The 25,710-nt window shown below is 37.9% G+C and overlaps 1 protein-coding gene across 4 annotated transcripts; it reads left to right on the top strand.

Moving 5' to 3' along the window:
• The first annotated feature begins 24 nt into the window (after positions 1–24).
• Positions 25–25,113, top strand: LOC127570341 (heterogeneous nuclear ribonucleoproteins A2/B1-like). 4 transcript variants are annotated; one of them, XR_007956349.1, is made up of 13 exons: positions 25–350; positions 2,593–2,661; positions 2,995–3,108; positions 3,682–3,828; positions 6,221–6,431; positions 7,604–7,705; positions 9,371–9,445; positions 9,534–9,596; positions 14,103–14,186; positions 17,749–17,868; positions 20,992–21,067; positions 22,593–22,801; positions 24,224–25,113. XR_007956349.1 is itself a non-coding variant. In XM_052015790.1 (12 exons), exons 1-11 carry the CDS (start codon positions 345–347, stop codon positions 21,042–21,044), a joined length of 1,044 nt encoding a protein of 347 aa, XP_051871750.1. In that variant the 5' UTR covers positions 26–344; the 3' UTR covers positions 21,045–21,067; positions 21,427–22,576. The 4 variants fall into 4 exon arrangements, 3 of the variants coding, with proteins under 3 accessions (XP_051871750.1, XP_051871752.1, XP_051871751.1); XM_052015790.1 differs by lacking the exons at positions 22,593–22,801; positions 24,224–25,113 and adding an exon at positions 21,427–22,576 and having other exon boundaries at positions 26–350; XM_052015791.1 differs by lacking the exons at positions 22,593–22,801; positions 24,224–25,113 and adding an exon at positions 21,427–22,574 and having other exon boundaries at positions 31–350; positions 9,371–9,446; positions 9,538–9,596.
• Positions 25,114–25,710: the final 597 nt, after the last annotated feature.

The raw sequence follows: 25,710 nt of genomic DNA, 5'->3' as shown, positions 1-25,710 counted from the left end.
ACCGTGGCTCCGTGGACAACTTTCGTCAAATATCTTCGCCAGATCTACAAATATTTCAAATTCGCATGTTTTAACTTCAGAATTTCAGAGCATAGCGTTACGTTTTGGCGGACTTTCGTATTTCGGACGATTTTCCAACCGTTTGTTTTCCGTTGGCGAGCGCGGGTCACGTGAGCGGAGAGCGCCCATTTTGTGGCTGAGAGAAGGTTCTAGAAAAAGGGACCGAGCGGAGGTTGAGGCTTGGCCCAGCCGTCGAGTTTCTTCAGCTTCAGAGTGAACTTTCCGCTAAATACACACCGCCTGAGTTGAAGTGTAACTATTTTGAGAACACTTTTTCGGGAAGGATGGAGGTAAGGGATAGAAAAATAGGGTTGGAGATGGTTTTTTTTGTTGTAAAATTTTGAGCTCTGGGGGATCACTTGGCGAGGGAAAAATCCACGCGTATGGCGCTAGTAACGGAAGCGGATCGAAGACCAAGTCGGTCTTCCCACCGGGCGAGTGAGTGTAATAAAACATCGAGATGCTGCTTCTCATCGTACGGTTGGTTAACTCGAATAAACCTCATTTCTGTTCTTCTTCTTTACCCACTTTTTTCTCGCAGTCTTCTCTTTTTTCCCCTCATTGCTTTTCCCCTCTTTTTTTTCCTCCCCCTCATTGCTTTTCCCCTCTTTTTTTTCCTCCCCCTCATTGCTTTTCCCCTCTTTTTTTTCCTCCCCCTGATTGCTTTTCCCCTCTTTTTTTTCCTCCCCCTCATTGCTTTTCCCCTCTTTTTTTTCCTCCCCCTCATTGCTTTTCCCCTCTTTTTTTTCCTCCCCCTCATTGCTTTTCCCCTCTTTTTTTCCTCCCCCTCATTGCTTTTCCCCTCTTTTTTTTCCTCCCCCTCATTGCTTTTCCCCTCTTTTTTTTCCTCCCCCTCATTGCTTTTCCCCTCTTTTTTTCCTCCCCCTCATTGCTTTTCTCCTCTTTTTTTTCCTCCCCCTCATTGCTTTTCTCCTCTTTTTTTTCCTCCCCCTCATTGCTTTTCTCCTCTTTTTTTTTCCTCCCCCTCATTGCTTTCCCCCTCTTTTTTTCCCTCCCCCTCATTGCTTTTCCCCTCTTTTTTTTTCCTCCCCCCCTCCTTGCTTTTCCCCCCTCTTTTCTCTCCTCTTTTTCTCCAAACATCCTCTTGAGGCCGCTCCTGCTCTTTGAGTGCTGGCCAAGGTTTAGTGGGTGGCTCTGAAAGTGAAGGTGGAGGCTAAGCTACTCCCTTTGGTCAACAGAGCAACTTTTTTTTGACTAGAAGTGCACATGCATCACCCCAGCAAAGGAGAGGAAACTAAATAAAAAGTGTATGAGTAAGAAAAAAGTGGGGTTGGAATAACCCACATCATCGCTTGGAACCCAAAAGGATTATCCATGTTCTAACCCTTCTGTGAGCATCCCAAGCACTTCACGGTCAAGTACTTTTCAAGGAGTCGTCATTTGTGCAACCAGTTGGTGTACAATGCATTTCCACAAGCTCCAATGTGACAAGATGATCAATATCACCCTTCAATCCTTTTTGTGTGATAGATATTGGCCATGATACTTTGTGGGGAGGGGGGAGACTTGCCATGTTTTTGGCATTCAGCTGAGCAAACAGTTGGGGATTGTGTTAGTACCTCATCCAAAAGATGGCATTCCTCCTTCCTCCCTTCCCCCTCCCCAGTATGCCCAGAGATTTTAGCCCAGATTTTTGTCCTTGCATCTGGATTGTAATTTGTAGTGGAACTTTGAGAGTGGATTATAGTTGCCATTTCATCCATTAAAAGCAAACCTAAGCATTATACTGAGTCAAAATAATGAGACAACTCTTCTAGCTTGACCTATTACTGCACATCATACTTTACATACCCAGCAAAGGCAGGTTGCATGTGAGATACAAATGAATCTCAATGTTGTCTTAATTTCAAATGGGACAAAATTACTTCCTTAATTTTAGCCATTTCTGTAAATGTGTTTATGTAAAATAAAGGTGTCAGTAACTTTATTTATATAGCACATTTAATGAATTAAAACACCATCACAGGAGCACGGTCAAAACAAAACTTTCTCTTGCAAGGGGATAATTAGGAGAGTTGATGTATTGGCAGCTAAAATATTGGTTTTGAGGACAAGTATACAAGGGTTTAAGGAGAAAATGCCAGCATAGGCATGGATTGAGGGTAGGGATGTGTCTTACACCATGCTTGGAGCAGAGTTCTTAGAACAGCAAAGGCATGAGGAATTTTGAACATCATTTAAAGTTTGGCCAGGCATTAATGTCTTTGCATTAATACATTGACAGTTGACTGGGACTTTATTGGGTGGCAGTGACATTTTATGGAGGTTGCAAAATGGAAGGCTGGCTTCAAGCATTGAAATAATCAACTCTACTGATGATAAGCATTGGTGAAAACTTCAGGCTCAAGCTGAAGTAGGATGCAGGGATTCAAGTGTTATTGGGGGGGGGGGGGGTCAAATGGGTCCTTTTTATGGAGCCAGGTTTCACCTTTACATGTGATAGAGTCAAATGTAAAAAGTCAGTTTTGTCTAAGATTGTGGCCAAAAAAAAATGAGTGTGATCAATTTCAGGAATTTTCAGCTTCTGTACAGGATATTGGGCAAGCAGTAAGGCAGCAGACAGTAGAAAAGATATTTGAGGTAAGTGGAGCAGAGTTTTGTTTGTGTAGATGTGGGTACTGTCTTCATACCTCCAGCATTTCTAATTTAGTCTTGGTGAAATCCCTTACAAGCTTTCTGCTTTTAAAAAGTTAGTCAGCTTGGGCACCTGTTTCATTTTTTTTAAATAATGTGTTTTCTTACTACTGTGCAAAACCTTTTGAATACCAGACCTTGACTTGGCAAAGACATCCCATAACCCCCTGCAATATGCTTTTGCACTTGGGCTACAGTTAACCTGGTGCTGGAGTATCCTCTCCATTTTTGTACTAAGTCTGCTATTTAAATTAATTAACCGATTGAATCTCTCTCCAGAACAGGGATAAGGAGCAGTACCGCAAGCTGTTTATAGGTGGTCTCAGTTTTAATACATCAGAAGAAAATTTAAGAGGCCACTTTGAGCAATGGGGAAAGCTTACAGACTGTGTGGTAAGTTCTGTGAAAATATACATATAATGGTTCATCAGGTAAGGTTTTGAAATATAACTGTTGTAATCTGAAGCCATTGATGTCTAGAGGAATGGAAGAGTGGCTAGTTACTGAACTTGTTAATGTAACTTCCAAGCTCAGTAATCTTTGTATGGATTTTAAGCGGTAGCTGCTTGTAGTCCACTGTAACCATGCTTTTAAAAAAAATACATTGAAGGCATTACTACTTTGGACTCATACTTTGTTTAATTAAAATATATGAAAAGTTAAACTTCTGAAATTGTACCTCCATTTTTTTCATTATGCATTAAAGGAATTTCAGCCGCTTATTATTTTTTTTGACTATGGAAATCTCAGTTACCAGGGTTGCAAATGTTCAAGTGACCTTGATGTGCCTTTATAGGTAATTTGCATGTAGGGAAGTATTCGAACTGTGGCCTTCATGGGCTAAGTTAACAACAACTAAAATTAGAATTTAAGTGAACATTTCCAATATATTGGTGTGAAAAGAGCTGTTAATTATGCTTAAATTCAGATGCATTGTGATTGTAAAATTAGTTACTTTCTTTACAGGTCATGAGAGATCCTCAAAGCAAAAAATCAAGAGGATTTGGATTTGTGACATTTTCTACTGCAGAAGAAGTTGATGATGCAATGGCTGCAAGACCTCATAAAATAGATGGTCGTGTAGTGGAGCCTAAACGAGCAGTTGCAAGAGAAGTAAGTTTTCAATGCTGTTTTCATAAAAATAAATGTACTAAATGAACTCAGTAAACTTGTGTATTATGTGCTATAAACTGGAGGATTTACCAGTAGTCATCTTGATAATTATAATTTTTAGCTTTTGGAATTGTGCTATTTGACCCAGCTTGATCCACAGCTTAAGAAATATAGTCTGTATAGAGTCATGGATTTCTACAATATAGACACAGGCAATTAGTTCCCCAGCATTTGTGCTGACTGTCATGCCTGTCTATACTAATCCCACTTGACTGCAATTAATTTTGTGTCATTCTATGCCCTGCTCATTCATGTACCTGTCCGGATGCCTCTTAAATATTGTTACTGTCCCTGCTTCCACCATGTACTCTGACAGCTCATTCCAGATACTAACTACTGTGTGAAAAATTTATCCCTTGGATCCCCTTTAAACCTACTCCGTCTCACCCTTAAACCTATGGTCTCCAGTTTTAGACAATGGCTATCTAACCTTTCTGTGTGTCTCATAATTTTATATACCTCTATCATCACTCCTTCTCCTTTCCTCCAGGCAGAACAGGCCTAGCCTGTCCAATCTCTCCTGATAACTCAAAGTTCCCCAATCTAGGCAACATCCTTGTGAATCTTCTCCAGCTTAAATCACGTCTTCCCTGTCAAGTGGTGACTAGACAGCCCATGGTATTCCAAGTGTTGCTCAATTGTAACATGACACCCCAGCTCTTGTGCTCAATGCCTTGGCTGATGAAGGAAAGCATTTCATATGCCTTCACCACCCTGTCTACCTGTGTTCCCTTTTTGAGGGAACTATGTGCTTGTACCCCAAGGCGTCTCTGTTGAACAACGCTTTCCAGGGCCCTGCCATTCCATCTGCTGTTCCATTGCCCACATTCCTAGTTATCTATATCCTGTTGTAACCTTGGACATCTGACTTCACTGACCACTATACTACATATTTTGATGTCAATCTGGAAACTTGCTAATCACGGCACTTGCATTCCCATCCACGTCAATGTATATGGCAAACAGCAGAGGACTTGGAACCACACCTCTCATCACAGGCTTCGACCCTGGAAAAACACCTCTTCTCTGCTGCCCTCTTTCTCCTACCACCAAGTCAATTTTGTATCCAATTTGCTGGTTTGTCTTGGATCCTGTGTATTCAAACTTTCCAGGCCAGCCTACCATGCAGGACCTTGTCAAAGGCCTTGCTAAAGTCCACGTAGACAACGTCTACTGCCTTGCTCCCATCAATCCTCTTGGTCATCTCGGGGGGGGAGCTAGATCGAATGTATGAGACATGAACTTCCTGTGCACGGTGTAGGAAATTTATGAAATTTGTAAATCTTAAATTGAAATAAAGGTTTGTTGTGTCACTTATTTGTTTCCCTCGTAAACCTTGTTGGGTAGCTGTCAGTGGAAACTGGCTGGTTACGAGTAATCTATTTGTTACCACTTTTGGCAGAGTACAGTACTTGTGGCACAATTCAGTAGCATTATATATTGCAGCATTAACTTGAGATAATAGATTTATTTAATTGCATTGTTCTCAATTGTAGAATTCTTCATAAATGTAGAATTCCTAGTTATAAGTCTTGTATGTATTTTGAGTTGAGTCATTGATTTGGAGGAATGTGTTATTTGGTGTAACTATAATCTTCATCATTAGTTTAACTTGTTTTCTATGTGTTCTATTTTAGACACCTTTTAGTTGAACCCATATTTCTGTATTTAGTCAACACTAGACTTGGGGAGCCAAAGGTTTTATATGTAATAATGATTAAATAACCACTATTACAAAGCTTACAGAGATGGTGTATCAGTTTTTCTTTGCAACTTATTTGGTGGCTTTCCAATGTCAGTGTAAGGCAAAACCTGTTCTTGGCCAGTGGTCACAAGTGTGCTTTTCAGCAAAGACTAGAAGAAGCAAGCATCTGACTAGAGGTCAGATGCAGCAAGTTAACCTCTTGGGTACAGCAGCAGGTCTAGGTTATTCTAATGTGAGAGGCCAGGTATGCTGACTATAGCTGATGCACAAATAGTCATTGGCCTTTAGCTGGTCTTGCTTTTTTTTTTAAAAATAAAGTTCTTTTTTTTCCTTGCTAACTAGGAGCAGTTTAATATTTTAATTTATTATTTAATCATTTTTTAGATGTTCCCAAATCAGACTTTTTTTTCAATCAAAAAAAAATGTGACTTCAACCACTGCCATTGCCTGAAGACTGGTTGCCGTTCTGAGCTTGCTCTGCCTCGTGGGAGTAAAGGCATCCAGTGCGCACAGATGTGGCTTCAGGATTAGCATTCAGTTTCCATGCAAGCAGTAGGTTGGATGGAACACAGTCCAACCAATTATTTAAATTTTATTTTGCAATTAAAGTACACTTTTATTTTCTAGGAATCTGGGAAACCGGGTGCTCACTTAACTGTGAAGAAGTTGTTTGTTGGTGGAATAAAAGACGACACTGATGAACATCACCTCAGAGCATATTTTAAGAACTATGGAAAAATAGAATCCATTGAAGTAATAACTGACCGACAAAGTGGAAAAAAGAGAGGATTTGCATTTGTATCATTTGATGACCATGATCCGGTGGACAAAATAGTCCGTAAGCAGCATTAACAAAATTGCTTACTGAGGCTGTTTTTAGTGTAGAATTCCTTGTTTTCTCTCCTATGCTCCTTCCCCGAAACATTCTCTCATTCCTGACCACCCCTCCCCTCCACCCCCAAAATGTACTCTAGCTTCTGGGATTCTGGAAAATCATTGAAAATAGTGTAGAAAGTACTCCTATTTAATGCATTCCAGATAGTTTCCAGTGTTGTTTAATTCCATTATTTATGGAAAAAAATTAGTAATGTTTAGGGTGGCATAGTGGTGCAGCTAATAGAGCTGCTGCCTCACACTTTTAGTGGCCTGGATTCAATCCTGACCTCTCGTGCTGTCTGTGTGGAGTTGCCATGTTCTTCACATCCCTGGGGTGCTCTGGTTACCTCCTATATTTCAAAAACGTGTGGGCTGATAGGTTAATTGGTCACTTTAATTGCTGCTGGTATGTAGTTGTGTGGTTGAATTTCAGTGGGGAATTGATGGGAATGTGGGGGGAAAATAGATCACAGAAAAAAATAGTGGGAAATGGAGGCCCCCACCCCCGGGAGAGCCAGCATGAACCTTTTGGCTGGAATGGCTTCCTATCATAAATACCATATCATACCATATTTTCTTATGTGGTGGATTTGACAGAATCAAGTGTTCCTTGTTCCACAGTGGAAAGGTGGAAAATTTCCATTTGTGTTCCACAATGTATATTAAAACTGTCCTAGGTAGTTTGAATGTAATTTGATGGAAATTTGACAAAAAGGGTTTTCGAAGAGGGAAATAAAAACTTGAGCATATTATAAGAGAAACTTGAGTGAATAGTGGAAGTTGAAAAGATTAGGCAATTGAAAGCATGAGTGCCAATAGTGAGCAAGAGAAATTGGCGATGTGTGACTTTATATACACCATTTTAATCACAGGAAAGGTGAGATTATGAATAGACCTAAGAGCATAAAACTTCAAATTTGAGCACTAGCAGATGGAATGTAACAAATTGGGCTCTAAATTGCTTGAGATTATATCTGTGCATCAGAGATCTATCAATGTCAATATTTTGAAATGTTTTCAATTTACATTCCATACTCTTGTAAAATCAGTAGCTTTCAAATTTTAAAGTAATGGTTGGCTTTTCTATAGGTTCTTGTTAGCTTTCTTGCATACTGTTGTAAATTTTTCTTTCAGTTCAAAAGTATCATTATGTTAATGGACACAATGCAGAAGTGAGAAAAGCTCTGTCTCGTCAGGAAATAATGGAGGCACAAAGTAACCGGATGGGACGAGGAGGTATGTAAACAAAACCAGTAGACAAAATTTGCCAGGGATAATCTCCAAAACCTCGGAGGGTTGTGGGAGTGCAGGTGTAGGATATGTTTGAAATTGCAAAAGGAACATTGAGAATGCAGATGATGAATTATGGACTAGTTGTGTTGATGTGTATAGAATGCTACAAACTTACCAGGAAGTGATAACTGGATATTTATAAGGATTATGCAGAGTGGACACTGCTTTATGAAAGGGATATGTTTGACAAATCTGAATTTTTTTTTGTGGGTGCAACTGGAAAAATAAGGAACCAGGGGATGTGAATTTGTATTTTTAGAAGACCTTAAATAAGGTGCACAGGAGACACCAGAATATTTTGAGAGAGAAGTTGGTGTGGATTTGTTAATATTTAGAAAACCAGGAACGAATGGGTAATTTTTGGGCTTTGAGGTTGTTTAGTTCGACGGAACGGAGCTGTTCCTTTTCAATCAACAGGTCCTCCCTGGGTTATGACAGGGTTCCATTCCTGTGCATTGCTCATGACCCAGAAATGTGGCTGTGAACCTAGTTCCCACATGTAGCAGTCGGCAAATCTGTATCACTGGTCTCCCAAATGTTTGTTCATGTGTACAGGCTGTATACAAGTCAGGCGGTTGTAAACTGGGGAGGACCTGCAAACCAGTGATTTGGATGAGGGGAATCAAGTATATTGTATCTAGCTGTGCTGATAATTCTGAATGGCAGTCTGATTTGTGAAGAGATTGCAGGTGGGCTTCAAGAGGGTATCGACCAACTAAATGATTGAGTGAAGACGTGGCAGAGGAGCTATGGAAGAAGGTGAGCTTGTAGACTTGAGAAGAAAATATAAAATAGTATTTTCTTAATGTTGGGAGATTGAAAGCCATTGGTATTCAGGGGGTCCTTGAGTGTCTTTGTACAGGAGTAATGAATGTAACCGCACAGAACCAGCAAGCAGTTAGGAAGGCAAATGGTACATTGGCCTTCATTGCAAGAGGATTTGAAGTGAGAGGGTAAAGACATACTTATATGGGGTACTGGTGAGGTCTTACCTGGTATTGGTTTATTATTGTTGCTTGTACCAAGGTACAGTGAAAAACTTGTCTTGCATACCAGTAGTACAGGTCAATTCATTACACAGTGCAGTTACATTGGATTGGGAGATATGGATCTGGTCTCTCTACTTTAAGGATATACTTGTGAAAGATTCTCCAGATGAACGTGGAGAGTGGTTGCTAGGGGCTAGTGTGGAATTGCCCTAATGAGATAATAAGCCCAATTTTGTATTCCTTTAAAGTTTAAAAGAATGAAAGGTGATCTAACATACAAAATTCTTAAAGGTCTTTACAAGATCATGTTTTTCATCTTGCAATACGTGCTTGGTCCTTCCGAGCAGATAAGAAATCTCTTCAGAGGAATTATTGAAATTCTTCAAGGTGGGCAGTGACAGTTGAGTTGCTGGATATATTCTGGACAGAGGTTTAGATTTTTGAATATTAAGGCTATTGGGATTAGAGGTTGGCATTGTAAAGGTGGTGCTCGGGTAAGAGATTAGTTATCCTATCAAATAGCAGTGACTGAGTGTAACGACTTTTTTTTGTGCATTTTTGTTATCATTTAGTGTTCTGATGAGAAATAATCAGGATTTCTTCAATATGTAATTGACAGGTGGTGGATTTAGAGGAGACTCTCGTGGTGGCAATTTTCCTATGGGACGTGGTGGAAACTTCGGAGGTGGCCCTCGTAAGCTCTTAAGATATGTTGGATTATGAATAAAATTAATTATTTATTATTGTATGGTGTCTGTCTTTTAAGTTTTTTCTCGTTACAGATGGATTTGGAGGTGGTCGTGGTTTTGGTGATGGTCCTGGTTTCAATGGTTATGGTGGAGGTGGTAAGTTTATTCAAAATAGTATTCTATTCTGGTTCAACTTTCCTTGAAGGTGTTGGTTTGTGACTGGAGTACGCTTCCAATTGATTCTTCAACATTTTGTCATTTGAGGGGGTACATTTTAATGACTCAAGCAGCAGAGTCTGGCCCTGTCTTTAGTGATGTTTATGTTGTGTCTATTCGGATGGCTGTAATGAGTAAGCTTGGCTGAGAAATGGAAGCTATAATGGAGAACATTGAGGGGAAAAAAATAGTGGGGACTGACATAAGAAATGAGTCAAGGAAAGCACAATTGACAGTGAAGCACGTTGTAGAACTTGAGGATGAAGGCTTAAAAACTTTTTATTTGTTAAGATAGTGGAAGTAAGAATTGTGATATGGAAAATTTTGTTTAAAATACTGAAAAAATTCAAATGGATGTATAAACTGTCTCTGATGGTATGCAATCTGGAAAGCAGAAAAGTTGCCATGATTTTTTAGTCTCTAGTTTTGAATGATACTGAAAAGAAACTATGACAGAATTTAAGGCATTGAAGGATGAATTGGGTAAGTATAGACTAGTAGTTTGTTAGAATAGTAAATATCAGTAATGTGATATCAGTTATTGTTTCTGATTTCTTTTGAATATTTGGAAAGTGGAATGTAGCTCTACTTTGTATGAATCTTTGGGTGTTAAATAAGCTGGTCCAAAATCAGTTTGTTACATAAGTCCAGGTGTATTGTACAAGGAACTGCAGTAATGTGGATAGAAAATTCTCTCTAATAGAGAAGCGTAGACTATGGGTTGCCCAAGGTTTAAGACAGATTACAAATTCTCATTGTATTTCTGCTAAATTTGGATTTGCACTGCAGTTCTCAACTTAGAAAAATTGTCAAACAGAAGTGCTTTGGCAGGTATTGGATTATGGCCAAAGATAACTTCATGAAACAAGTGGGTTGGCCAGATAAATGGGTTAGAACATGGAATTATCTGCCTTGGCTGGGTAAGCTAACACCATTGCTTTTAAGGGAAATTTGGTACAAATTGTAGATGATAATGAAGTGTAAGATTGCTGCAGCAAAAACCTTGTGCAGTTATGGCAAAGCAAATGGCTTCCTTTTTTTTCTACTCAATGACATCTCTGCACTCTCCAAAAGTTTCCTGATACCAATTATAATACAAAAATGGTCTCAAATAGATTGTTGAACATCAAAAAATAGGAGCAGTAGGCCACTTGACCCCTCCATCATTCATTGTGTGGCTGATTTTCCCCAGCCTCCTGTGTCAGTTCCTTGTACACCTCAAATCCCTGATCTTTCAATAATTCATCTGCCTTGGTGATGTAGCCCCCATAACCCTCGAGTTGAGAACTTCAGAGATTTTTCACCCCTGAAGAAGCTCCACCCATCTTAATTTTAAATAACCATCCACTCATAACTATGATCTGGCATTTGAGATACTTCCACTAGTGGAAACATCTTGACATCTTTGTTGTGTGTCCTTTTGATCTTGTATTTCAATAAGATTGCCCCTCATTCTTCTAAACTCCAAAGAAGGCAGGCCTAACCTTTATCTGTTCATGATTGGACAGCTCAAGAATTGGTCTACTGAATGTCTTTTGGACTGCTAGCGCATCCTGAAATAAGGGGACTAAATTCTCACCCAGTACTGAAGACCTTGTGTTAACACCCTGTACAGTTGTAACATGTCTATTTTTAAGCTCCAGTCCCCTTCCAGTATTGAATTCTTAGTTATTTGCTGTTCCGTTGTGCTGACTTTGTTTTGTGCATTCTGACTGAGGTTTTTCTGTACTCTGTTTGCATTCTCCTTCTATTTAGATGAGTCAGCCTTTAGATTCCTCCTACTGAATGCATGATCGGCATATTTCAACATTAAATTCCCATTGCCAAATTTTCACCCTCTCACTCAACTTGTGTATATCCTGAATGCAGCAGGCTCTTCTATTTTCACGTCATCTGAATTCCTTGCACTCTGCCCTCTTCTAGGTCATTAATTATAATGAGCCAAGAGCTGATCCATGGTTCACTCCACTTGTTATATCTTTCTCATTATATCTTTCTAGTCTGGAAAAACTCATAACCATCAGTCTGTGTGAACAGACTTTTTTCCAATACTGTGAACTCTTCTACATCAAATTTTCATGTGACACCTTATCGATTAGCTTTCTGTAAGTCCAAATACACTATCTACAAGTTTCCCTTTTGACTCCACTTGTTACATTCTTTAACATGGGCTTCCTTTCAAAGTCTTGTTGACTTGGTTTGATTGAATTAAGCTTTTTTAAATGAAAAGCCATTTCCTTGATAGAGCCTAGAGTTTCTGGCTTTTTGTCTCTTTCCCTTTTAATAACGTCACAGTTGCAGTTTCCAATTCACTGATACCGTCCTGGAACTCGGTGACTTTTAGGAGCATTAAGTAGCTGCTTCCTTTTCTTTAAAACAAAAACCCTTGGATGCAAGCCACTAGTTCTTGGTGAACTGTGTGATTTGCGGCACATCAGTTTTTCCAATGTTTCATTACTTGTGAAAGGGATGATTACAATTTCTTCCCTCTTATTTAACAGTAGCTCTTCAGAATATTTGCAGTGTCTTCCATCATGAAGACTGATGCAAAGTATTAGTTTAGATTATTTATTATTTTTGTGTTATTCCTGAAACTCATTCTCCTGGAGTCCCACACTTGGATACCTGCTTCCTTTTTCTATATCCATAGGAACACATGCTAATTATATTGATTTTAATTACAGTGTACTCTTGTAATCAATCCTCTCCCTCATTAGCTTTCTGGTTCTCCACTGCTAGTTCCTGAAAACTCCAGATCTCTGGTCAATCATGAGTTTTTCCATTTTATTTTTTAATATTTTTCCTGACCTTTGTTAACAATGGATGGTTCATCTTTCACATAATCCCTCTGATTAGGATAAATTGCTGTTGATGGGTAGAAAATACTTCTCAGATATCTGTCACTGCTGATCCACTGATTATCTTTTCCTTTAGTCTATTTTCCCAGTTCTCTTGAGACAACTTTTCCTTCACTGCTTTGTAATGGCCCTCTTTTGAGGATGCTGGTGTTGGACTCCTGTGTCTCCTCGAACTTTATTTGGAATTGTACTATGTTATAATCACTGCTCACCTGAGGATCCTTGATTACAAGATCTTGCATTTAAACCTTCGTTACACATGATTCCATCTAAAATAACCTGTTGCCAGGCAGATTATGAAACATATTACTCTAAGAAGCAGTCCATGCAGCATTTTACAAATTCTTCAGTGCTTTCCGTGATAGATTGAAATCACCTGTATGCCTTTTGATATTTCCCTTCTGCTTCGATCTATTGTGAAGCAACATGTTGGAGGCATACAGATCAATCCCGCTGTGTTTTCTTTCCCCCAATATGTTATTTCCATTCAGATTTGTTGCACATCACAATCCACAATGTATCTTCATTGCTACTCGCCACTGCTGAAATACCTTCCTTGGTCATCAGTGCAACTCCACTTCTCCCTTTTTTTTCCTCTTTTGGAACATCAATTGCATGTCTCTAATAGCTGTTAAATCAAACTTATTTTTGTGCCATCAGCTTGTGTCTCATGTTACAAATGTCTCTGGTGTTCAGGTGGAGCCTTGAGCTTTAACTTTTCAATATTTACTTGCTTTGGATTCAATTTCTGCCAAATGCGTTTGCATATTTTCTAACCTTCCTTGGCAAGATTTTTTTTCATTCACCCCTTCACTAGCCTGTGCTGCTGCTCTTTTGATTTATTAAACTTGCAGTCACTTGGCACGGACTGGAAATCTTAGTAGGCATAACTACTTTCGGTAAGCATATCAGAGGTTTATATTTTCCCTCCAGCCGAAAATGAAAGGTTTATTTAGGCATATTAACCATTCAAATAACTAGGAGTAGGGATCATTTATTTTAATAACTTTTAGCTTATTGCAGTTGAGTAAGAAATATTAACGACAAATTTTTCTGCAAGTGATTGTCAAAGTTCAGTTCAGATCAAATTCTGCCTATGTATGTTACAGTTCATTAGAAAGTTTCCAAATTTTCATTTGTAAATGTATTTTAAAAGCTCTGACCACAAGTATTGATGTGGTTTTGGATTATGTCCTGATTACATTCAATTGGAAGGCAATGAACATTTCTAGGTATGATGGCCATCTTTTTGATGAAGGGGTGACTAGATCTGCAGGTTGGCACATTAGAAGACCAATGCTTGGTTCAGATTTTTTTCTCTTCTAGGTTAGCATCAAGCTATTTTCTTCCAGGTTTAGTTAAATTTGCAGCTTTTATTTAACTGAATGCTGTTACAAGTTGAATGTCTGCATCTTTGTGAATTTTATTTCCTTTCCTGTTTTCAAATACGACTCCATTTCCATTCATTGAAGAAGCATTTTAAATAAACAGTTTAAGTCTGAGGTGGTTGAACCTTGCCTTATTTTATTCTACTATTGAATAGCTTGCCAAATTCACCCAATTATTTAATTTGTTTTCTATTATTAAGGTGGTAACTTTGGCGGTGGCCCTGGATTTGGTGGAGGATTTGGCAATCAGGGTGGTGGCTATGATGGAGGTGGAAATTATGGTGGTGAGTACTTTGCTACTGCTGTAGAGAATTTTGAGAAAATATATTTGGTCCTTGAAAGATGTCTTACAATGCAGTTGCCATGTTAATTACCACAGCTTTAGATGTTTAGTAATTTTGTACAGAATTGGACAATTTTAAGTTTCTAAAGTTGTTTTCCTCTGTAGGATTAGAGACGGTGTTCAGAAATTGTAGAAAGAGAAGCATCATTCCTTAGCAGAAGTTCAGAACTGAACATTTGTTCCCAGTTTAGCCTTTCCTTCCTGCCAACCAATTCAAGATAGTTTTGAAATATAAAGAAAACACCTTGGAAGGAAGTTAATTAAAGGGGAGAAAATGAACTGATCTGAGAAAATTGAGGAAACCAATTCTCAGCACTAAGTGTGTTGCTCTAATAAGAACTGCAATAATGGTGCTGCTAGTAGAGCTGCTGCCGTGCAGCTTCAGCAACCTGTTTTTGATCTGAACTTTGCTGTCTGTATGGAATTTACACATTTGCCCTGGAACCTTCATGTGTGTCCTCTTGCATCTTAAAAGATTAATTGGCCACCGAAGATTGACCCTGATGTGTAGGTCAGTGGTAGAAAGTTTAGTGTAAATGGGTGCTTGATGGTCACAAGAAAATAGAGACAGGAGTGGGTCATCTGGCCTCTCAAGCCTGCCCCACCATTCAATATGATCGTTGCAGATTTGCTGCTGAATCAATGTCTCTTCAGTGCCAGTTTTACGTGGCGTTAATTCCCTGATCTTTCAAAATTGCTTTAAATGTTTCCAGTGATCTAGCATTAATGACCCCCTGGGGTAGAGAATTCCAGGGCTTCACCACTCCCTAAGAAGGAATTCCTCTAAGCATCAGTTTTAAATGATCACACTTATAACTTTATTAGTGGAAACATCTCAACATCAGCCCTGTCTCCTCTTATTTTTGAAGGTCATCCCTCATTTTATTAAACCAAAGAATACAACTCTCATTTCTTAACTCCATCCTGATGGCGTTGGCAGGTGGAATTTAATCCCAGCAAGTGCGAGATAGTGTTTTTGGAAAGTCAAATAAGATGTCCAAAATGTACAGGAAATGGTAAGGTGTTCGGAATGTTGTGAACAGAATGACCTTGGGGGTTCAAGTCCATTGTTCCCCGAAAGTGGCAAGACTGGCAGATAGGCTAGTGAAGAAGAATATAGCATGCTTAATAGGTTAAGGCACAGAATGGGTCGTTATGTTGCAACTTTACAAAATGTTGATTAGACTGCTTTGACTATTGTGTGCAGTTCTGATCACACTACTGGAAGGATGTGAGTGCACTGGAATGAGTACAGAGAAGATGCACCAGGATGTTGCCTGGAATGGAGGACTTCAGTCATGGAGAGATGTTAAATATGGCTGGGTATTTCCTGGAGGGAAGAATGCTGAGGGGTGATCTTAAGGAAGTGTATAAAGTTGTAAGAGGCATAGATAGGTAATTTTTTTTCCTCTGGTAGGAGTATCAAGAACAAGAGTGCATAGGTTTAAGGTGAGAGGAAGGAGTTTTACAGGGGTTTGAGGGAAGAGTTGTTATACTGAAGTAGAAATCTGGAACTCCCTGCCAGAGGAGGTGTTGAAATCAGATACATTCACTGTTTAATGGACATTCAGAATGCACAAAAATGAACAAGGTATAGAAGAATGTGGTTCTAGTATGGGTAGTGTAGATGCCCATAAATGTTGGCGTGAACATGGAGAGTTGAAGAGCTTGTTTTTATGCTGTATAACTCTGTATGATAGGACAGCCCTCACATCCCTATAATTAGCTTAGTGAATTTCTTCTGGACTATCTCCAGTGCTGGTATAGGAAGACCAGTGGGAACAAAGGGGACCACGACTGTACACAGTACTCTAGATGTGGCCTCGTCAACATCCTGTGTAATGGTAACAACACTTCATTTCTAAATTCAAACCCTTTGAAGGCTCGTGTCCCATTTGTCTTAACTACTTGCTCTACCTGCATGTTAACTTTATTTCATACACAACAACAGCTAGATTCCTCTACTCATTTACATTGTCTTTGTTTAGATAATACTTGCCTTTTTGAATCCTCTTAATAGAGTGAATGATTTCACGTTTTCTTACATAAAATTCCATTTGCCATCTTTTTACCCATTCATTCAACTTATCTATATTCTGAGTCCAAATGTTCTCATTATAAAAATAAGCTGGAGTGCATTTTGTGTCATCAGCAAACTTGGGAAACTTGTGCTCTACCCTCTCCTGTGAGTCATTAATATAGACAGTAAATTGTTGAGGGCCAAGAACTGATCCTTCTAAGAGTTGTATCCTTCCAGCACGAAAAAGACATTTGTTCTGTCTTCTGTGTGATTACCAGGCTTCAATACTGTGAGCTCTTATTTTATGCACCAGGCTTCTTTACAGCTTATCAAATGCCTTCTGGAAATCCAAATATACTACATCTACAGTTTCCCTTCTATTGACTCTGCTTGTTGCATTCTCAAAAGAACTCTCACAAATTTGACAAACTTAGGTATCCTTTCATAAGACCACGTTGACTTGGTTTGATTGCATTGTACTTTTCTCAGTGATTAGTTATTTCTTACTTAATTTATGGATTCTAGCATCTTGGCATCAACAGATGTTAAGGTAACTGGCTTGTAGTTTCCTGCTTTTTGTCTCCCTCCCTTCCTAAATAAGGGAATCGTCAGATTTGCTGATATTTTCTAGGATCTCGGTCAATTTTGGAAAAACTTCAACTACTGTAGGTCATCGTGCCTGGTGACTTGCCTGTCTTTGGTCTCATTGGTTTTTCCAATGGCTCATCCATCATGGGGATTATTATAAGTTTTTCCCTTGTTTTTTGAAACTAGTCATTATTACATTTGGATATTTGTAGTGTCATCCTCCATAAAGACAGATGCAAAGTATTTGTTTAAATTTTTCCTCGTTTCCTATTAATGATTCTCCTGTCTCATCCTCCAGGAGTCCCAAAGTTATTTGGGTACCCTCTTCCATTTTGCATATCCATTGAAGCTCTTGTTTGTTTTGATATTATTTGCCAATTTTCTTATCAGTTTTCTCTTATTAGCTTCTTAGTCTCTCGTCGTTAGGTAGCTTCCATGCACCAAAAGTAACAGCTGTTTTGGGACAGTTCCTTAATGCTGTTTTCCTACCATTAATGGGATAGCACTTTTCAGTTATATAACTGTTAGGGTTGAGGGTAGGTGGAACAATTGAATTTGCAATCTATCCTTGTGGAATAAATAATTCTGTTGGTTCTTCTAAGTTACATTTATACATCTTAAATTTTTGGGAATTAATCATTGTTGCATGTATGGACTCCAGGCCATTAGAAAATATGATAAATGTCCAACTTGGGTTTTGATTTTGCTGTTTAGTCTTTGCAATGATGGATATCTTTGGGGAGAATCTGCTGTGCAAAAGAAAATATGGAAAGATTTGTGATTGTGAATTTACAAATGACATTGAAATCTTTTCATAACCACGTCAAAGGACAATAGAGGTAATGAAGGGCTTGAATAAAATACTCATAGTAATCTGCATTTTTTTTAACCTTAGGAAATTTTGGTGGTGGTGGTAACTACAATGATTTTGGAAATTACAATCATCAGAATTCTAATTTTGGACCAATGAAAGGTGGAAACTTTGGAGGTAGAAATATGGGTGGACCATATGGAGGTAATTTTTCTTGTTACTGTATGGCAGAAAGTTTATATTGGGAGGTTCACAGAAATTAATTTTTTTTTCTCTTGACTGGGATGAAAGGGATTCTTAGAAAGTAGAACCTTCATGATACTGTTTGCTTTAAATTTCTGGGTGGATTGTTTTGAGCAGTGACAAGATAAAGCTTCTGCCAGAGTAATTTAGCATACCATGAATGAGGTTTGAAAGATTTGCCCAAATTCCATTTGTGGAGTATTAAATTTTGCATCAGCAAGGTTGCCTCCATTCATCTTTACTACACTCTAAAGCTATAATTTAAAATTAATTGGAAATTCATCTGTGTTGTTTTCCTCCTTTTACATTCATTTTATAAAGCTGGCCAAACAGTAATTCTGATTAGTGGTAGATGCTATAGACATTGAGGGGAGAGTCAGACAGGTGAGACAATCCTGCCCTGCCCTCATCCATTGTCTAATGGGATCACTGGACACCTTTTCAGCAGAGAAATCCCAGTTGTTATCCCTTGTGTCAGCTGCTGTGGCAAGTTCAAGACCCCCTCCATTATCTTTGGCATAAAGGTGCAGGCTGACTCTGGAGTAATATTGGGGGACTGTTGTTGCAGGTTGTGAAAAGTGCTATCTTTCAGATGAGATGCTACCTTATGTTCTTATCTGCTGCATTGGGAATGCACAAGATCCCATAAAGGTTATCTGCTCTTGATGATACTATTTGTGAGAGTTTGCTGTCCACAAATTGACTTTTCACTAATTATTTTTCAATGGTGTTCTGTGCTGAAAAGCTTTTGGATGTTCTCATGTCATGAAAGTTTCTCTTCCATTCTGCCCTCCAGCTAACCTAGTGGCATCCTATGATCAAATTTGGTGCAAATCTTTTAATTTTACAATAGTAACATCGTGTATTTTTACCCATTAAACATTTTTTTTGCTTCAAAATGGAGAAAACCTGCACAAGATGGTCTCTAGTCCAGCTATTAGGAATTTTGAATTTATCTGCATCTGTACTGGCCATCTGGTATTAAATGTTAATTGCTAAAATACAGTTACATTAAACATTGATTACCAGCTATTGAAAAGCAATGTAGCTCAGTTGCACTGATCACTCTAAGTATGTCTGTTAACATTTCAGAATTTACTGAGTGTCAACTTGCAGTAAAATCATCACAATTTGTCTTTGTTCCCTTTTAACAATAAAACTACAATTTGGAATCCCATGGCTGAACAGCTGTAATAAGCATCACGCTTGGATATTTTACGGAAGAGATTAAGTGTAAACTTAAGTTTCGATTGAATATAGTCTTTGCCTTTGTGCCCTTTCAGTTTTGACTTGGATCTTCAAGAAATTAACTGGGACTACAATCCAGCCTTAAATGCAATGATGTCTGAAATTGGCAAAGAAAGGGCAATTTTTGAAAATTTCAAATCCATGAATAAATTGTAATGTCACCAGAAAAATTTGAATACTGATTGCTATGGATCCCTTACAAATCTTATAAAATTCTCAAACACAGGATGGTGGGTGTATGGAATGAGCTGCTCGAGGAAATGGTAGAGGTGGGTACAATTAGTGTTTAAAAGACATTGGGCAGGTTCGTGGATAGAAAAGGTTGAGGGATATGGACCAACTGCAAGCAAATGGGACTAGCTCAGCATGGATGATGTGGGCTAAAGGGCCTGTTTTGCATGCTGTATAACTTTTTAAAAGAAATAAAATGTAATGTTTCTGTAGGAAAATTGACTTTTTTGCTTAGATTTAGTATATTATTAATTCTGCATTATTAGATTTTGAAATGAGGATCCCTTTATTTAACTGCACTAGATGTAATTTACTGATGGAAACATTGCATTGTCCAGCATTCTCATTATCTGTATGCAATATTGGTGGTTGGCTTCTTAAGAGTCCTGACTGATTTCAACATTTTTAAACTATTTTAATGAATTAATCTTTTGTACCAAGAGTAAATAGCAGATTCCAATCTACATTTTGAATATTTTTCCTTATTTTCCAAAGAAGACAAAAAGCAGACAGTTAAGTTTGATCTTCTGTCTATCTTTTGACGACTGGATTTGGTATCATTTAAATGGTGAAAAGGATTACTCCAGATAGTTTTCTTGTAGTTGACAGATCTTCCAAACCTTTTGGTATAGTGAGTTGTTGTTTAATCTAGAACCATTAGTTTTTCTTGATAGTATGATTATTTTATCCCAGTATTGTACCTTGGTAGTTCCACTTAGTACCATTTTCATCTGTTAGGTACAGTCTGAATTATTTACAAACCTTTCATTTTCATCCTGCAGCCATTTTGCAGATGAACTTTGGAGTGTAGAATCACTCAATCCTTGCTTGACTTAAAACATCAGAAGTTTTAAAAGTTTCTTCAGTGACTGTTTAGAATTCTTAACTACATATTCTTGAGAAATGAATAGTTGGTCCAAATTTAGTCAGTTCAACCAGCTAAAGCAAAAGTTCATAATAGCCTGGCTATGAACAATGACTATAAGTAATGTAGAATTCCCTTAAATTTTTATTTGAGAAAAGTGAGATGTGCCCAGTCCATTATTAAATCATGATGTTGGATCTGTATTCAATCGATGAACTTTAACATCTCAGGTTTGCAAATAGTATTGCTTGCTTGCTGAACTTGGTATCTTCAGACAAATCTGTTTGGTGTGAATATAAAATACTGAAAGCATTCAGTAGGTCAGGAATCATCTCTGGAAAGAAACTGATGTTTTGTGTTTAAATCCTTCATCAGAGCTCACCTTTCATCAGTTCGGTGCAGTATTTCCGAAGTGAAAGTTATTCCCTCTACTTAGGCAAGAATGAAGCTTCAATCTTACTAATTTAAAATCACTGTAGTGTACTCAAAGGAAACTGCCGGTCTTGAAAGTGGGGAACATTCCAGGCTGCTGTTTTTTTCATGCAAGAGCAGGAGATCACTTGGCATTTGAGAGGGACTAATGATCAAAACTGCATGGTTTTCTCCTGTGGCTAAGTTGTGAATTCTGACATGAGATCCAAGGGAAAAATGAATAGGAAATGTGGTACAGCAGTGTTTCTACGTTTTCCATGCAAACAGTAATAAAATTGTGTAAACAAATTTTTAAAATTTAACTCTAGGAAACTATGGTGGTGGAGGAGGAGGAGGATTTGGTGGCCGCAGCAGATATTAATTCAATAACAACCCATTCCAAGGGTAAGTGTGTGATCCATTCCTATTGTTGAACATTTTATTGTTAATAATACCAGTAACAAACATTTAAAGTTACTTCTAACACTGTTTGAATTGTTAAACCTGAAAGGTTTCAAGTAATTTTAAAAGATGCCCTTTGTGTCTTTGCTCCAATTAGATATGCACGACTATTCATAATTGTAGCAAGTTGTCTGGGAGGAGTAATGTAGTTACAAGTTATTTTAACTAACTTTTATGGAAACATAACATTTGGTATACCACTCTTTGAGGGCTATGTACCATTTCAATGTTAAATAGATAGTAACATTTGGATTTTTGTGATTAACTGCTGCTTACTGTTTACCTTTATTTTATTGTAACAGGCATCACTATATAAATAGGGGAGGATGAGAGCCCAGAGTTTACAGGACAGCTGCAGGTTATTCTCTCAGCAAAATTTTAAGGAAAAAATTTATCTCAGCGGAACATAAAAGGCAGTGAGATGACGGAAGACTCCAGAGCACAGGCAGAGAAAACCATTTTGTCAATGCTTGGGATTGTTTAATTGAGCGGACTCTTGATGTGGAGAAAGGACTGTAAAGATGCCTTGGAGACAGATTTCTAGCTTTTTTAATTTTCTTTGCTGTAGTATCTTTGTAGTGTTCTACACAAGTTCCAATGTGGAATTGTTATGAGTTTGAGGGGATTTTTGACATTTAAATATTCTTAGATGCACTGAGAAATTTTGAGAGCTATGAACCAGGATCATGGAGTTTATAATATTCAGCCTTTCTATGTTAAATATCTGCAGTGTGTAGAGTTTGGAAAATGTTGTATGTCCACAGTAACTTTAATAAAATCCCAAAAAAAAAGAAAAGGGGGTGTGTAATTGTTTTCTTAGGTAGATATATCGTGGGTGGGTAAATTCCAGCTTTTGACACAGCCAGGGGAATGCAGGACTGCTAATCAGGCAAAAAGTGCAGAGATGAATCGTCAAGTCCTCAGACTTTTAAAAACTGCTAGAACTGGTTTCTGCGAGAAGGAGAGATCCTTAGAACGTATAGATACAGCAGCTACTTCATCGGCCAGGAAAGGCATGATCCGACGTTAAACAGCAAGTGGTTTACACTTCCAAGAAAACAGGTCTAGCACAAGAAGTCTGGACAAAGAAGCTAATTTCAGCCAGCACTCTTGTAACAGTGAGCGGTATTCATGGATCAAAAGCTTTAACTGCAGTAAATTTAAAGAGGAGGCCAACGAAAACAGATGTGTCTTATAGAGCAGAATAGAGCTAAGCATCAGTTAACTTCACCATGTAGGTAAGATATTATTTAATTGTCTTTTACGTTACAGAAGTGAAGAGGTGGTCAAAACTTAGCTCATAGAAATCGAGCAGATAATTGTTTTGGTATATTGAATTTGTTCTATTGTATCACATTGTGGGAATTTCTTTACACCAAATTCCTTGTGCCATTAAATGCCCCAAAACAAAAATAAACTTTCACTGTCTCTTTGTGCCTAACTAATAAACTTTTCTATGCCATTTAAGGTTTTAGTTTCTGAAGGTGGGTGTTGATTGTCCACTGGATCTAAAGTGAGAGCTGCCAGTCTTCATTCCACATGTGATCAGAACCATCCTCAGCCAGCATCTGACCTCTATCAACTGGTCTGAGCTGCACTGAAACTGAAATCACAGTGGTGAGGGCAGTGATCTTGGCTGTAAGCCACATGATGAGTTTTGGTTCTCTACTGAAGTAGGTAAGTGTACAGAACTCTGAACAGTATGTGTTAATTTGAATGATCCTTAAAATTTGGAATGTTTAAATTAGACTAAATGTTTGCTCCTCAGAATTGAAAGCATTGATTTAATGCTTGCTAATTATGAAGCAAGTATTGATGGAGGCTGTATAGCCCTTGTCTCAATACTTTATATTGAGCTTAAAATGTATAATAGAGCTCTAGTTTTTAACATTCTTTGCCTTTTCAAACGCTCTGGTAATTTGAAACAAAATGTTCACCTTTCAGTTCATTGTCCTATACAGAACAAGTCAAGTTGTCATGTGCACAAATACAGTGAGGTACATGTACAATGGAAAAACTTGGTTTCAGCAGCATCACAGGCATGTAGATATAGACAACACACAGAATATAAATTAAGACAGTAAAGAGGGAGTGGAAAAATCTGTTAAAACAAGACTGCAAAAAAGACAATCGGAGACAATCCATGGTAATGCCAGAGGTGATCTGTAGTGTTTGCATTGCTGAGGTAGGGTTAAAGTTAGTTGGTTCAAGAAACTGATTTCATTCCATTGATTAAAAGTACCTGAGCCTTAACGTGAAGTAATTTTTCAGAAATAGATTTTGTCCAAGAATCTGTCTGAGCTCATTAGTATTTGATGCAGTCTGCATTTAATAATTTCATTTTGTTAGTTAGATTTAAATCTATAACATGCAAATAAGTATAACTAAATAAATGTTTGGAAACTGACCCATTGAATGGAAATGTTCTGCAATACAGGCTTTGCCGTGCCATGAACCCACGTGGAACCCAAGTACATTGAGATATTTGGTTCATTTGCAACATTGGATCTTTTCAGAACATTTGGATTTATTTGGTGGTATCCAGCTGTAAAATGTGTCAGGGTTAATGGGAATGGATAGGATTTGTCAAAGTGTTTACATTCTGCATTTCTTAGTCTCTTGTCTAGTAATCAAAACAGTGCTCCCTATTGGCCTGAAATGTGATTATTACTGTTTTAGGAAAATTTGATGAATTGGGTTTTAGGAGGTTAAAATATAATCTGAATAGAAATGCTATGGACTTGAAAATTTGACAAAACATTTGGGTCATGGTGGTCAAAGAGGTCTTATTAGCTTTTGTGTTTCAGTAGTGGTGCAAAAGCTTGTCTCAGCATCCCTAAGCTGAAGTTGTTCTCCCTTTATTGTTAACCATTTGTCCTTGTTTGGAATGTGCTAATTGGATATTGGTTTGGGGAAAAAATCTAGTCTGGTTGGAATAGTTTTGGTCCAATGTCCTATGAGTGGTTGCCAGCTAAATCTTGCAGCTGAACAATGATTGTTGAAGAGGAGTTCTTTTATTGTATTAATGTTTTGAGAATTGTTTATCCTCTCATTTCTGTGAATATGGAACTTACTTGCATTGTTTTTCTTTCTTTGCAGGAAGTGAAACAGAATTCTATGGATCGTGAAATTTTGAGGATGCTGAGTTCTGTGAATTAATAGCTTTGCATTCATGGCAGGTTTTAAAGGTGGGTTTGACCAAAAAGCTCCAATTTAGTGATTTTTTTTTTCCAAAAAGGTGTAGCAATTGAATTGCTACTGGTTTTTAGTTTCTCTTAGATTCTACATAATACCGCAATACTATTATGGATAGGAGTGGCAGATACTAACGATAAATTGCATGGCACAATTGTGGAAAATTTCCTGACCTTCAAGAGTATAGCCAAGGGGGCACAGCCTCAAAGGGTAAATTTAAAACATTGATGAGGAAGTTCTTCGTACATTGGGTAATCAAAATAATAAATGGTCTTATGGATAGAGTAATGAAAACTTAGACTTTGGAATTATTTACGAGAGAATTGGATGCTGCTGGTTTGCTAAGAGATATAAAAAAAACTTCCTTGTAGCAATAGAATTATAACTTGCAGTTCTGCTGAAGTGTCGAAACAGAGCAACTGAAGTTAGTTTTCATGATTACATCCATCTTCAGGATAAATGTTGAAATTTATTGTTGAAGTTCTCAAAGATTGGTTTAATTTGGACCACATTGTGCATGTTCTCAGATTCGTATGACAAGCCATCTGCTGTGGATTTTGTTTGTAGTCTTGAATTACTTGGTGTATGTACTTGCATAATTGACTGAGTTTTTCCATGATACTGGACAATTTGGCTTTGTTCTTATGGTGCTTTTTTTTGACGCAGCACATTACACCAATAAATTTGTCATCACAACTTGCTTGAAAATGGTACTTTTAAAACAACCGGCTGTATGAAATTTGTGCTGCAGGAATAATGAACAAAGAACTTTGTACTTGAGGGAAGGAATCCATCTGAGAAAATTAAGCACACAACCATGAGGCATTCAGTTGGTTGGGTTTCATTGACCCTAGAAACTTTCTTTGGAAAGTGCTTGAGACAGCATTGAAACTTGCTGGTGCTATTTTTCCAGGATCCTTGTCTCAGAGTTTTTAAAAAGTAGATATGCTTGCCTGCAAATGTGCATCTGTGTTAGTTTGCAACTTATATTTTTTGAAAAATCTGACAAATGAAACTTCGCTTCTTAGCTGGAGCTGAGGAAACATTACATCAGTTACTTGCCTGAATGCAAAATAGGAAGATATATGAATAATGTTACAAATTTCCATAGGATTCTGGTTCTTGTTTCCAGGTTTATAAGTTGGTTTGGAATGTCTAATTAATGTAAGTATACCTGTCAATTCTAGGTGTATGGTAATGGCATTCTTTCACTATGAAACCATGAAATGGTACTCCTAACTTAACTCAGTACTATCAAGCAGATGCATAATATGGAAAAGTGAGTGAAATTACTCCACTGTTAGAAGTAATTCAAATTAAACTTAGGTTACAACTACTATTTATGAATGCATGAATAAAGTATGTTTAAGTTGGCCTGAGGGACAGAAGGC

The sequence above is a fragment of the Pristis pectinata genome, chromosome 5 (genome assembly GCF_009764475.1).
Source record: "Pristis pectinata isolate sPriPec2 chromosome 5, sPriPec2.1.pri, whole genome shotgun sequence".
Taxonomy (NCBI): domain Eukaryota; kingdom Metazoa; phylum Chordata; class Chondrichthyes; order Rhinopristiformes; family Pristidae; genus Pristis; species Pristis pectinata.
This window is presented reverse-complemented; position numbering and strand designations above follow the sequence as displayed.

Bases quoted from the DNA above. Each gene is read 5' to 3' on its own strand.
- LOC127570341 (XM_052015790.1), top strand. The intron at 3,109-3,681 runs GTAAGTTCTGTG...CTTTCTTTACAG, and splicing joins GAAAGCTTACAGACTGTGTG to GTCATGAGAGATCCTCAAAG. The intron at 6,432-7,603 runs GTAAGCAGCATT...TTTTTCTTTCAG, and splicing joins TCCGGTGGACAAAATAGTCC to TTCAAAAGTATCATTATGTT.